The sequence below is a fragment of the Falco biarmicus genome, chromosome 5 (assembly GCF_023638135.1).
Source record: "Falco biarmicus isolate bFalBia1 chromosome 5, bFalBia1.pri, whole genome shotgun sequence".
NCBI classification, from domain to species: domain Eukaryota; kingdom Metazoa; phylum Chordata; class Aves; order Falconiformes; family Falconidae; genus Falco; species Falco biarmicus.
In genome coordinates this window covers 58364407-58378437 of record NC_079292.1, presented here as the reverse complement: position 1 = coordinate 58378437, position 14031 = coordinate 58364407, and the positions used below count along the sequence as shown (strand labels likewise).

General features: G+C 49.8%; 1 protein-coding gene across 11 annotated transcripts; it reads left to right on the top strand.

Moving 5' to 3' along the window:
* Positions 1 to 98: 98 nt before the first annotated feature.
* KCTD17 (potassium channel tetramerization domain containing 17) lies at positions 99 to 13691 on the top strand. 11 transcript variants are annotated; one of them, XM_056340346.1, is made up of 8 exons: positions 99 to 6622; positions 7226 to 7334; positions 9120 to 9211; positions 10151 to 10246; positions 10619 to 10744; positions 11464 to 11542; positions 12000 to 12072; positions 12958 to 13122. In XM_056340346.1, the coding sequence occupies exons 1-8, from the start codon at positions 6416 to 6418 to the stop codon at positions 12977 to 12979; spliced, it is 804 nt and encodes a 267-aa protein (XP_056196321.1). In that variant the 5' UTR covers positions 99 to 6415; the 3' UTR covers positions 12980 to 13122. The 11 variants fall into 11 exon arrangements, 10 of the variants coding, with proteins under 10 accessions (XP_056196321.1, XP_056196320.1, XP_056196319.1 ...); XM_056340345.1 differs by having other exon boundaries at positions 11392 to 11542; XR_008822074.1 differs by lacking the exon at positions 12000 to 12072 and having other exon boundaries at positions 11392 to 11999; positions 12958 to 13071.
* The last annotated feature ends 340 nt before the right edge of the window (positions 13692 to 14031 follow it).

Sequence of the window (14031 nt, the reverse complement as noted above, 5' to 3'; positions counted from 1 at the left end):
GAGGCCTACAGAGGAATAGCCCACAATGGTACACACTTTTCCCCAAGACTGTTGTCCTGTATCTGGAGGCTGAAATACCCCCTGGGTATACATGGAAATGTTCTGGCTCGCGGTAACTTAGAAAGTTAATGAGGCAGTTTCTGCTCTTAGGCTTGCAGGTACCTGTGGACATCTGAGGGTCATCCTTTCTAGGGGATGCTATGGATGCTTATGGTTGCGGATTTGCAGGGTCCCCTCCTAGCCACGGAATGCAAGGGCTGGATCCTTTCCCGTTGGGGAGTGTTTATTCTTTGCATTTCCTTTGGCCTCTGTTGGCTGCAGCCCTGGCTCATTCCTGGGCTTGGCTTGCATGCACCCAAGCTCCATTTCTGTGCACCTCCCGTGGAGCTAGTTTCACTGTCCACATGATTTTTTTTCTCTGTCCTCCCGACTCACGCATACAGCATGACCCTTATTGTCACCCATGTCCAGTGACTGAAAGCACTCAATTTCTCTACTTAGATCCAGTCTAACACCCTAGTTCTTGAGGGACTTGGGGCTGGTGATACAGCAAGTGCTGAGTGTACAGAGTGTGCAGGGGTCTGAAATGATTGGTACTTTAGTATGCAGTGCAAGACACAGATCTGGATAAAAAATAAAAAATAAGCCTTTATATTTGCCAGTTTCTATTTAGTTCTTTGGGCTTAGACTTCCCAAAAGGGCTTCCTTTGCAGGTTACAGCATGCCCTGAAAATTTTTAAGACTTTCAGTTCTAGATCTAACTGGCAGTTCAATTAATTTTCTTTTTCCTGCTAGTGAAGTTTTTTTTTCTACTCCTGTGCTTTATGAATTTCCCCACCCAGGTAATCACTGTGCTTTTAGAGGCTGGTAGCAACACCTCGCTTTATCCTAAGCGACGTAGCTTTCTAGCAACTGCTTCCTGCAGGGGAAAGGGAAGAACTAGACAGCATGTCATGTAGGACATTTGATTGCAATTTTAAGTGAGAGCACTTTAAAACAAACTTTCTAAGCTGAAGTATGGTGGTGACCTGAAAACAAAAGGATAAGCACTGGCTCAGGTGACTGGCTAGGAACAGCAAGTGCTGCTAAACTCTCTGTGGAGGGGCTTCCCAATCTGAGCGACATGGTTGCTGCTTTTTAAGACACTTAAGGAAGATACTTGCATGAACAGTGTTGTGTAGTATGGGATCTTATAGCAGGATCTGGCTTGTGACATCTTTTCAGTTCAAGATTTCTAGCTTCTCCCAACATCAGCCAAGCTAAGAGGCTTTCACCTGATGGGTCATTAAGGTTTAGTGCTCTGGGTGTGTCTGGGAGGTGAGGCTGATTTTGTGAGCGTGTGGTGAGGCCCCTGTGTACAAACAGGAGTGCTGTGCCTGCTCTATTTCTCCAGGAAAATTTAGTTATTAGAGAAAATGGACATTTTCTTTCATTTCTTTCAGACTTTGTAAATAATTTTCAATGAATGCAGGGGGCTGGCTTTTGCTCTTGTTCTTCCACAACATTAGGCAATGCAGCTTAAAGTCCTGTGTTTCTTTTTTCCCACTGACCCCAGCAGTCCCTGGGGTCAGTGGGAATCTGCTTCCTCTTGAGACTAAGCTGCTTTTCTCTGACTTGCATGTCGCAGGGAGGTTCTGGTGCAGCCCAGCCATCCACCTGGAGATCGCAAACTACATGAAACTCTCCCCTTGCTCTACATTTTGACTATGTGGCCCGATGACACCTAGCAGGGCCCTTTCCTCCCTCCGGTATGTGTGCCAAGGTTGGCAGTACTCAACTGCCCTGCTCCTGGTCAGGTTTTAAACCACAAAATCTCAGTGGTTCTTCATTTTCCCAGCTTTTGGCAAATATTTTACCAGATGCTTAGCTTTGCCTTGATTTCTCTGCAGAGGAGAAACTGAGAACTTCCTCCCCATGACAAGATACTTTGTCTTTCTGGGGTATGCCCTGTTACATCACATATCAAAAATCTGTCCAAGAGTGTCTTCTGATATTCTTCCTCCTTTTAGTTGAGATCTGTTATTACACTGCAGGCAAAGCACTGGGAACATTGTGGAGACTGAGACAATGTTTTCAAAGCCTGGAGACTGCAAAGACCTATTTTGAGTCATAACAGATGCTGGACATATGGAACAACTGAGGAGACCTGCACAAGGTCTATAAATGTTCTGCAGATCTTTATGTCCCTGACTCAGTGGGTGGGTTTTCTATGGGAACTGGAAACTGGGAAGGGGAGAAGTGGATATGAATGCAAATGTTCATGACTCCTGTGAAAAATTTGCCATAGGGAAAGGGGAATAACATATCTTTGGTGGGATAGGGCTCACGGTGGCCAAAAATTAGTCTAAAAACCAGCCCTGATGTAGGAAGAGGGTCACATTGACCTGTGGCTAACTTGAGACTGGAGCTTTTACAGCTCTCTATAAAAATTTGAGAATCTCAGGCCAGCATGTAAACTCTTTACTGGTATACTTCACCATCTACAATACTTGGGTCCTGAAACAGTTTTGGACTCCGTGAAAACGGTGTGGTCAGTGTTTCTCCAAAAGTAATGCCACAGTCCCTTGTTCCTCACATGTCTTCTTTGTCCCCTGCCGCCTTCTTCCTTCCCTACTGCTGCCTAGCAGTCAGGTTGCACTATCTCACACTTCCCAGCAAACTTTTTGTTCCCCTGCAAACTTTCCCAAATACTAAAGCAGCCTTTCTTCTGCCAGCACCACTGCCCCTTTGCATTGATGACCACTGCATGAGCAATGGTAATTGCTGTTACCCACAGGGGCTTTTCTTGTGCCTCTCATCTGGCCTGGTTCCAGCTTACAACTGAATGCTACGTGACTGTTCTCTCTCCTCCCAGCATTCATCCAGCAGAGATCCGGAGTGAAGCACGTACACACACAGACTTTACACACTATTGTGAATGCAAGTACATTGCCTATGGACCACATGAAGCACAAAGAGCTGGAGAGAGATTAGCTCACTTGCATGCCATGGGGCCTTTCTCTTACTACTCCAGTATGGCTGGCTCAGCTGGCAGTCAAGCTGGGGCCTCTGCTGGCTACAAGAGAACTGTCGTCTTCTCACCCCCAAGTCCAGCGCAAGGAGTTTCTTTGCCCGGTTCACTGTTGGATTAATGGCAAAACGTCAGAGCATTACTTGTCCTCCCCTCCCCACTTCCTATAGGGAAGGGAGAGGAGACGGTTTCTTCTGTGGTGCCTCTTGCCACAATGTGTTCATTAACTAAATGATTGCATAGGTTTAATCCCAGACATGTTCTCAGCCTGCCAGAGTGGTCGCACTGTCTGTGCCAACACATGGTGATTGCTGCTTCCACTGCCACTCCACAATGCAACGATTCCCTAAGAGCAGCTCTGCAATGTCAGTGGTGCATTGTATGTCACGTACCCAGCTGACTTGTCAGGCTGCAACGTATGTACAGAGCACTGCAGCGTGTGTAGCTTTCTGCAGGTTTGCACTGCAAGCCTGCTGGCTGCTGAACTAAGAAACTCTCAGTTTACTTCCTGCTGTTTTCCTCAACTCTTGTTCAGTCCCATCACCTATCTACCCAGTGCCTATCCAGTTTTTCCTGCCTGTGCAATTGTCCCTGGGATTTAACTAGGTACTCAGCAGAGCTGTATGGCTTTGCACCATCACACTGCCTTGTGTAAAGCCCTTGCTTGCTCTTGTCTCTGTTTCTGTGCATGTGGTTTATATGTAGTTATCATCTAAGTAGGAGGAACAGCCATTGGATTATTTAAGTTTTTTTATCCTCTGTTCTATTGCTTGGTTTTAAGGGAGCTTATCAAGGGCATGCCAGTTGCATCTTAGAACTATGTCTGGTGATGGTGTGCAAATCAGGCCTGTATTTAGCCCACACCACTGAGTCGTCAGAGCATTTAAGTTGGTAACTCACCCTGGGCTGACTTCTTCCTAAAAAGGATTTTCATGTACTATGGGGAACGCCCTGGCTTGGGGAATTTCCAATAAATTTTGTGTGCTGTATGAAGCAGAAAAGAAGTCTCTGGGAGTGGTGTACTTTGACCTCTTCCCTTGCTCATAATCCACCTCTTTAGATTTACCAACTGACATTTCACACCACGGCCCTGGGGTGAGCAAGACTTTAAGTGCTGGCCATAGACAGAGGCTGGTGCTGATGGAAGGTGTGCTCTGAATACAGACCATCCCTGACCTGTAAGCATCATTGGCATGGGAGAGGTTGGGGAAGAAGGCATTGAGAACAAGAAACAGACCCAAAAAGGAGTAAGAGGTTGAGGGGCTGTGAGAAAAGGGAGACAGAGTGTGCACTTGATAGAAGAAAGAAGAAAACTAAGGCAGGGCAAATTTCTTGGAGAGGGAGATAAGGGACTATAGGCAGCCACCCAACTACTGTATTCGTATCAGAGAGCCACAGTCCTCACCCTAATGCTCTGCTGGAGCTGCAGCCAGCACAGACAGGGTCCTGCATCCCTTGCATACCGGAGTGCAGAGTACAGCTCTCAGATTTGCCATGGTTTGATTCAGAGCCAGAAGTAGGAGGGCAACAGTCCCACAGCCCAGAGTTGTGTTGCACTGTGATGCTTCAACTTGGGTCAGTTGGGCTGAGCATCTTCCGTGCACACCACTGTTTGGTGGAGACTGGCCCAAGGGCTGGGCATTTGGGCCAAAGTCTGCTTCATATAGGCAGGCAAAAATAATTTTTCATCCTCCCTGTTACTGGTCACTCTAGTGCTGGCTAGCTCGTGATATAACTTCAAGGAGATCCAGAGTTCCTTGAATTTACACCCTGCAGCAGCTGAATTGGTCCTGTGCTTATAAATTAGCTGGGGGTCAGCAATCTTGAAACCTTTCCATTACCCTGTCATCCCCTCCTTCCCTTTGCAGTCCTCCACGATGGAGCAAAGTACACACTTAGACAGTCTTTTTGAAGGAAGTCCTGGGTGATCTGGGGGAAGGGTGACACTGTCTTCACATCCTGTAATGATAAAAGGGAGTGATTTTAAGTAGAAGAAGAGGGAAGGATGAGAAGAAAAGGAATATGAGTAAAACATAATGTTTCTCTTTATTCACCCTCTTCTGCCAATAAACCCCTACCTCAAAAACCACAAGGATCTAGGTGCAAGCACAGTGAAGTGTCTGCAAGGTACCATGGTGGCTCTGCAGTGCTGCATTGCCCTGGCAAGGAAGAGCCAGAAAGTTGCTTAGGTGAAGGAAGGCTTTGGGCCACATTCAGGTGAAACATCAGCCTTTCCTTTCCATTCCTAATACGCTCGAGCTGTTGGCAAGCATGGCTGTGCTTAAGATGGGAGTGGGAAAAGCAGAGCTGCTGGAGGGAGAGCTCGTTCAGGTTGTGTCTGTGCCAAGGAGTGCATTTGAACAGAATCCCACGGGGCATGGATTGCTGAGCTCCAGGCTAGGCCTGGCAGGAGCAAGTGACAGAAGCAGGGTTAGATTCGGTGCAGCAGGATTGGCACATTGGCCTCGGCGGGTGGTATGTGCCTGGGGCAGAGGTAAAACTCCACACAGAGCTAAGTTAAAATCTTTGCTCTCAGTTGCCCAGGCACAAACAGGGATGGCAGGAGCACAGGGGGTCTCTCTGTCTGGCGTGCTTTGTGCTGGTAGGGCAGCACAGGGGGGAGTCTGCTGACTCAGCGACTCTTCCAAGCTATTCCTGCCCGCTGCCAGCACTTCATGCAGATCCAGGTTACAGTTCCCAGAAGTGTCCCTACATATGTTAGCAGGAATACAACTGTCCGCACGTTTTGCAGCGAGAACAGCACGGCAACTGATGCAGCACGGAGCTGTGACCCTGGAGTAATGGATTTCCTGAAGGGAAAGCTGTGGAGTACAGCGCTGACAGGCTTAATCTGCTGACTGCCAGGGAGCAGGTTGTTCTTCCTGACTCCGAGGGAGCTTGCAGGCGAGCTCCGGACTGGAAGCAGGCAAACTACCAGCCGCAGGGCTGGGGTCGTGTAGTACAGCGCAGTCCCCCCTCCATTACAGCATCCTCATTGCAGGGACTGCGGGCTGGGGAAACTACAGTTCCCAGCACCCTTTTGTGCATGTCCCTGCAAACTACAATTCCCAGAACCTTTTAACGAGCCAGAGAGTCTGTCTATGCAAAGAAATGCGGACGATTTTTGCATAACAGCCTGCACCACCGCCGAAGTGCTGGCTGGCCCTTGGTTAGTGGAAACGGGAACAGGGGAAAAGCCAGAGAGCATCAGCACTGTGGAGCTGTGGTTTTGCCCACCGCTAATAGCCACAGCGATATCCTCCAGCACAGAGCATCTTTCGTCCTCTCCGGACTTGCTCGGCGGTCACAAGGAGGACTCCGCTGCTGCGGAGGGAGAGGCAGATAAACTACAGATCCCAGCATTCTCTGGCAGGCAGCACCTGCGGCAGTCCCTGGAGGGTGAAGATGAGGATGGAGGTCGGAGAGGAGAAGCAGGGTGCTGTAGGGCTAGACTGTACCTGGGACATTCCACCACCTACTGGCACCCAGGCCAAGTGGGTGAGGCTCAATGTGGGGGGCACCGTCTTCCTCACCACCAGGCAGACCCTGTGTCGGGAGCAGAAATCTTTCCTGTGTCGCTTGTGCCAGGGCGAGGAGCTGCAGTCGGACCGGGTAAGGCAGCTGGGTTGCCTCCCGCACTGTGCCCCACCGAGCATGGGGAGGGCTGGAGGGATGCAGGGGTAGAGCCAGACCCTGACAGCTGCAGGAGTAATTGAAAAATGTCTGCTCCTTCTCCCTATCCCAGGAAGGATCTTCCCTTGCCCGATCTCGCCTTGCTGTGCCATAGCCTGGCACCCGTCTTCCCAAGCTGGGAAAAAGAGAGACCCTCTCGCCTCCACCCCTGCTCTCTTGCCTCTCCATCACCCCACATCCCTTGGTTCTACCTCCCAGCTGTATCTGCCTGACTCAGCCTTGTCCCTGTAAGGGGGCTCTCTGCTCTCTCACACCAGGCCTGTGTGCACAGTTGCAGAAGGAGACAGGCCTATTTTTTTTTGCTTTCTCAGCTGGATTGGTCCATGCATGCTGAGCATACTAATGCACGAGTTAAAATCCAAGCTGGGCTGCCTTGGCTAGGGACTCTCAGAGGCCCATGGTTTCCAAGGAGTCTTAGAAATAGTGGACATTTTTGCTTAGGTTTGTATTTTCTTATAGTCTGGAGCATTTGAGGGTTGGTTCCATGGGGTTTTTCTCCTTGTGGTCTGTCTCTGTTGCTAGGATGAGACTGGTGCATACCTAATAGACCGGGACCCCACTTACTTTGGACCCATCCTGAATTTCCTCCGTCATGGGAAACTGGTCCTGGATAAAGATATGGCTGAAGAGGGTGAGTTTTGGAGCTCAGAAACTTCCCACTTGACATGGCTGCTGTAGCCTGGATGCCGTAGGACCTGTTGTCTACCTTGTTGTCTGGTTCTCCTGGAGGTTGATGTGAGGGGATTTGAGAGGGCTTTCTTTGCAGCTCTTGGAAAGCATTCTGGTGTTTCCTTTACTAAAGAGGTTCAGAGTAGGTGAGGAAGGCATCCTACAGGTGTTGTGGCTTCACAACAGTTCATTTAGGAGAGATGTCACCAAGATGGAAGTAGGGATGATCTCTCAGCCTCAATAAACTGTTTTTTACTTGTTCCTGATCCACTTCTAACCAGGCTCTGTGACTGAGTTTTCTGTTAATGATTGAGTGCTTCTAATTAGGAATGAAAACCCAGAAGACCAAACAAAATCAAGCTCATCTCTTTTACTGACTGTAAAAAAGACCATCATTAATCATTGACATGCAGTGTGTGCTGCTAGTGATCTGATGGCTTGTGGACTGCAGCAATGCCAGTGGAGCAAGCCAGATGAACCAGTCCCTCATTTGAGGTTGACAGGGGGTCCAATAGCATAACTCAGTAATGTCACAGTGTTACCAGCCAGCAGTCCCAAATACCTCATTATTTTTTGGATGCTAGAGTTTAACAAGGAGCCAATTCCAAAGGCAGGCCGTTCTGTCCAGCCCTTGCCAAGCTCAGTTTCTGCATGTTCATTAGTTGTCTTCCTTCTCTATTACGTATTTTTACCTAACACAAGCAAAATTTTCTTCAGAATGGTCTTATGAGTTAGAATTAAAAAAAATACATCTAAGCAGTGGTACAGAATTATAATGAAAACATTTCTGAGGTGTTTCCTACTTGACATTTCTTGTAATCCTGAGGTCAGATGGAGTTCATCTGCAGGTTTTAACATCAAATCTGAAGCATGAACAGGAGTCCCATTCATAGCTTAAAATTGCCTTTTGTTTCTGCTGGAGACACTCAGGCTGGCATAGAACCGGTACATTAGATGATTCATGGCTGACTGTGGGACCCAAAACAGGTCTGAGTGTGTCAGGCAGTGAAGGATCAAACTCCACACCTGCACTGTCTGTGTACCGTCCTGGGGACATGTGAGTGTTGGCTTCTAACTGCCTTTCCTTCCTTTCCCTCACCTGCCCTCTGGGAAACCACCTGCCTTTCCCTGAAGGCCTGTTAGCAAACAGGTGAGTCCTAGGAGAGGCAATGGATGCAGACACCACAGAGAAGAAAAAATAAAACACTTCTCTGTTTACCTGCTTTGAGGTGAAGCATGAGGGAGAGAGCCAGAGATCATGTGAACTCATATGGGGCTGCAAGGTGGGTGCAATTCCAACTGGCCCAGGAGGAAAGTTGGGATTTTCTAGGGTCTTTCGGTGATAAGGTCAGAAGAAATTGCGGTTCTCTGCCTTAAGAAGAGGACCTGAACAAAACAAGGTGATAACTAGTGGTTATTGAGAGAGGCTGGAGCCTGCGTTTATTCTCCCTGGCCAGTTATCTGGGAAAGGTATTAGCAGTGCTCGACACAAGCCTTCATTGGCAGTGCCTGTTTCTGTGGCGACATAAGGTGATTGGGGTGAGCATTAGAAACGCAATGCAGAGTGCCAGGGTTCAGTTCTCTGCAGTAAGAGTTTCAAGGAACAGAAACCTGTTAAAAAGTGAGGCTGCAGCATCATTTCTCCCTATGGACCTTGGGAAGCTCAGAATTGATCTTTTGCAAGTTAAAAAACAAAGATGAGCTGTTAACTTTCTGTCTTTGTTGTCCTCCTGTCTTTCTTTCTTAGGGGTCCTAGAAGAAGCTGAGTTCTATAACATTGGTCCTTTAATCCGAATAATCAAGGATCGACTGGAGGAGAAGGACTACACAGTAACTCAGGTATGGAGAGAAATGACTAGGAAAGATAGAGAGGGGTGGGTGAAGGAGGGAATGTGGAAAGGGAGAGGTGAATCTAGAGGGAGAGCAGACTTGGGAGAAGCAGCAAGGAATGGAAAGAAGCAACTAATTAGAGTTTATGTGCTGATGTCTACATAGCAACATCTTGCAAGGGACAGGCTACCACCATTTTAGTTACAATAAACAAGTTACAGACTGGTTTTGCATCCCCAGAAGTAATGCTGGATGTAGCCCCTGAAACCAAATCAGCTCCTCCAGCTTTTGGGGGAAGGCAGCTGGTTGCTGTGGGATATGGCAGTGTTTGTGAGGAGAGTGAAGGTCATGGGGAGGAGGGCTCTGCTGTGGGGAGTCCTGGGAGTGTAATCACAGTGAAGAGCATGGGGCTATCTATAGAGAAACCTGGAGGGAACAGGTGAAGAAAAGTCTGTGGAAGAGTTAAATGCGAGGCACAAGGAATCCATCCTGTGAAACAACCACACCTTGTCTTGCCCAATAACCTTTTAAAATCTGTCTTTGGGGAGTGTTGACTGATATCTCAGTTTTCATCATGTCTGCCTCAGGTTGTAAACCTCCAGCAACACAGTCACTTTGCGCTGGCAAAGTCCCATCAACATTTGTGGTGTTTGCATAAATGACTTTGTAACAGCAAAAGCAAACTCCCCATCAAAAGAGCCCAGCATCATCTGGGGACAAGGTAGGAAGCACTCAGCTCAGTCCCTCCTCTTCAGGAGAGGTACCGTTGTTCTTGCTACCCACGACAGCATATAAGAAAGTTGGGTTGTGGTTTCCACTCCCCTTTAACCTAGGACATGGGGAAGCGGACAGGTCTGTCAAGGCAGGGTACTACTGCTTCATTCTGCAGGAGGGCAACAGCTTTTAGCATCTGACCATTGTCAACATGCTCTGCAATTTTGCTGTCAGGTGCCTCCTAAGCATGTCTACCGTGTGCTGCAGTGCCAGGAAGAGGAGCTCACTCAGATGGTTTCCACTATGTCAGATGGATGGTGCTTTGAGCAGGTATGGAGAAGGTAGAAGAAGGTGGGAAGGAGTTAGCTTTTGAGGAAAAAATCGTGGATACCATACAGTCTGCAGGCAAGGCACCTTCCCTGTCTGAGAATATTGGGCCAGTCATTGATGGTGCTATCACACTGGCTCTCTCTTACCCCTTCTCTAGAGGTTTAGACATCACTATGTGGGGTTAAGCTGTTTTGCATCCTGGCTGACTCCTCTCCTGGTTCTCTGTGCTGCCTCCTCAGCTTAGTTATGGGGCCTTTCTTTTGGGGGAATGGATTAGACTTCATGCTGCGTGGTGGGCTTTCTACCCTGCTCCCCAGGTGGAATGGATGTTTCCAGTAACTTGCTTGTGATTCTTGCTCTCGTCTTTTCTAGCTTGTGAACATTGGCTCATCCTATAACTATGGGAATGAGGATCAAACAGAGTTCCTGTGCGTGGTCTCCAAAGAGCTGTACAACTCCCCCAGTGGCCTGAGCTCTGAGCCCAGCCACAAAGCCAAGGTGAGTCCAGCTTTGCTACGGCCCTCCTCCCATTGCCTATGAGATCCTTTGCTCTTGTTCACTCCCTCTTTCTTTCCTCTCTCCATTGTGACTGTGGGTCACCTCAGTGGTGAAATGCAGGGACTTGTCCTGGTATTCAGCACCATGGCATTATACCCCTCGCCCAAAAGGAGGAGTGCGTGTGTTGAGTGGTGGTGTCTGGCTGTGAGTGGCAAATGGCTTTAGCAAGTGACCCCTGGCACTTCCCTTGCCACTCTAACATCCCCCTCATGCCTCCTCATGACCATGCTCTGTGTGGTGCTCTGCCTTTAAGGTGTGATTTCCCTGAAGGTTTTGCAGCATTCTCTTTCCTTTTGCTGAGTCCCAGCCTAAGGGGCAGGAGATAACCTGCTCCGCTTTTGAAGGAAGGACAGAAATGGGTGGCAGTGCATGACATCCTGTAGGGTACAGGAAGGAGCACTAGCAACTGATGGCAGTTGTTGGGCAGTTGGGATCACAGCACTTTTAAGTTGGTTGGTTAGCCCTGACATGATGCTCCAGAAGAAGACAAGTCTCTTTGCTCCCTGACACAGAACTGCCTTGGCCATGGGGAGACGTCCCTTTTTATTGCAGAGTCGTGACCTTTGCTTTATTCCCTTGTGTGTCAGAAAGAACTGCCATGGCTCATCTTGCAAGTATCTCCACTCTTTCTTCCCTTTGTCCTGCATGCTGGGCCACAGAGCACAGAGGAGGACCTGGAGGAGGAAGAGCAGGATGTGGAGGAGGAGGCAGAGGCAGAAGCAGAAGCAGAGGAGAAAGGTGCAGCAACTCCTTGAGGAAAATGATAAAAATAACCCCCCAAGTATAGACCCGTCCACCTTTCTGGTGAGAGCTCACAGCTAGCAGCAGGGTAGGACTAGGGCAGGTGTGGGGTGTGGGGACAGTCCTCTCCAGGGGCAGGAGTCTCTCTGGAGATAAAGCTGACAAGGGGAGAGCTGTTACTGTGGCTGCTGCTTTGCGTTTTAAACTCTTTGGTTTATTTCTGGTTATATTTTTTATTTGAAGACTGTCCATCTATTTGGGATTGCACTAAACTCACCCTTCCTCCGGACCCTCTCTCCCGCTCCCTTCCATGTCCATCCCAGCCCTGTCACCTACCTCCCACCCTGCCCCACTCTCCAGCATCCTTCCTTCTGCCTTCTTCGCCCCCCAGGGCTGAGTGGTCCCTGCCCAGGGACTCTGTCTCTCTCTGCTCCTCACTTTTCCTCCTCTGCAGGTATGTTACCTGTCTGCACTCTCAGCTCCCGCCAGCCTGAGCTCTGCATGAGTGACTCACTTCCCTCTTGTGGGTACGGCCCTGGTTTGTAGTGCTTGGGGAGGGGAAGGAGGGAGGGGAGGTTGACTCATCCCTAAGGTGGCTTTTCCGATTCTCATCCTGTGTGTGCCTTTACTTGCCAAGCAGCCCCTACGGCTCTGGACCAGAGGCTCTGGCAGCAGAAAGGAGAGCACAGCTGTGAGAAATGAAGAGGGGTGGAAATGAATGGAAAGGAGGCAGGGGTGGCACGGGGAGGGGGGGGGGGAAGTCTGCCACGTGTCTGCCTGACACACGTGCCAGATCGCTTCTCCAGACTGCCATCTGCAGCTCCTTTGCCTGCCAGCCCGAGAGCAGTTTGCAGAAGGCAGCCTGTTATTTTCCCCTCCCTGCTCTCGCTTCCCTGGGCTTTTCCCCCACCACCTCTGCCAGGGTGAGAGTGCAGTGGGAGAGGGTGGCGAAGGCAGAGCGGAAGCGGCCAGTCCCGGATCCAGATGTTCTCACAGCTGTATGTGAAATGAGCCTCTGTGCTCTGCCTCCTGCTCAGGAAGGCGTGCATGGGGCTGGGTACAGAAAGCTTTACGAGGAGGATTCCTCTCTGATACTGGAAGACTGTGGGACTTGTTAAACTGGAGGTGCTCAGTGCCACTCTCCATCCTGGTGGACAGCTGGCTGACATTTCTCACTCCCTCGCTTTGAAAGCCTCCTTGTCCATGGCTGTGGGACCTGAGTGTTATTCTCTTAAAAGGCAGTGCATGTTAATCACGTGGACTTTTCCTTTCTTTTTCTCTGTTCTCCCGCCCTCAATCCTCATCTCTTTCTTCTGTTCTCATTTCCCTTTTCCTGTTTCTCACTCTCCCTTCCGTACTCATGTTTTTTTCTTGCCGTTGATTTTTTTCTCTCTTTCTCCCTTCTTCTCTAGCTGTTACAAGCCAGAGGTCTGAGGATGTGATCCCAACACTCTACTCCAGCCTTTTTATTTCTTGTTCATATCTTTGCTTTTGTACTGCAGTGGATGATGGCCCCTTCCTCCCAGTGACACCCCCCAGCCCCCTTCACTCTTCACATGCAGCAATTCTTTTCACAAACTCGCCTCAGAGGCCTGAGCCTCCTGCCCTAGAGGAGTAGGACAGATGCTTCACGGAGCCCCTGGGCTGCCGTAGGGCTGGAGCCCACGGCCCCCTCTCGTGCCTGGCAGGCTGGGTTTCCTTAATGTCATAGTGTCCCCTGCTGGGGACATCAGTGATCAGCCGCTGCAGGCTGCGGTCCCTTCCTGGATGCGACTGGCGCCCCGGCGGTGGTGGCACCTGCGGAAGGACCGGTGCTTGCCCTGTCACTGTTCCAGGCAACTGGTCTGGGCTTGCGGCCAGAGGGAAAATGCAGAGCCACTGCCCTTTTCTGGGCCACCTGCACTGCTCGTGGGGTGCCCCTGTGCTGGGTCTCACGCTCCTTGGTGCCTCCCTCCCTGTCCCCCCTGTGTCGGCAGGGTGAGGAGGAGGCAGCCGTGCTGCCCAGGTACCGGGGGCATGCTGGCACCTGATGTCGTTCCAGCTAGCACCGGGATCTCCCTGTCTCAGGGAGTGAGGCATTTGCTTCACTGCTGTGTCTGAGGACACCACGTTGTAACTCCTGAATAAAATTCACAGTCTGTTCCTCCTTGCTGCCTCTCATTTCAAGTGGCATAAATTTGGTGCTGGAAGAAGGGGGTGGGAGCTGGAAGAGTTCAGATTCATCACCTGGAGCCACCAGAAGCTGCTTGTCCTGCACCTGTTTTCTGGGGGCTGGAAGTACTTCCCACTGCATCTTGCTGCATCCCCTCTGTAGGCAGGTGGACTACAGAGCAGGTTTGCTCACTGTATCTAAGTCATAACAGCAGGCAAGGACCACCTATCTGGCTAGCATATTGACCCCACTGTGCCTGGGGGACAGCTGAGCGGGAGGCAGGGGTGTGGAAACTTTTCCCATTGCCAGTTTCAGTATTGGAGTTTGGTCGAAA

Coding starts and splice junctions, on each gene's coding strand:
- KCTD17 (XM_056340343.1), top strand. CDS start 6,416: ATGAGGATGGAGGTCGGAGAGGAGAAGCAGGGTGCTGTAGGGCTAGAC. Junction 7,335..9,119: donor TAAAGATATGGCTGAAGAGG/GTGAGTTTTGGA, acceptor TTTCTTTCTTAG/GGGTCCTAGAAGAAGCTGAG. Junction 10,247..10,618: donor ATGGATGGTGCTTTGAGCAG/GTATGGAGAAGG, acceptor CGTCTTTTCTAG/CTTGTGAACATTGGCTCATC.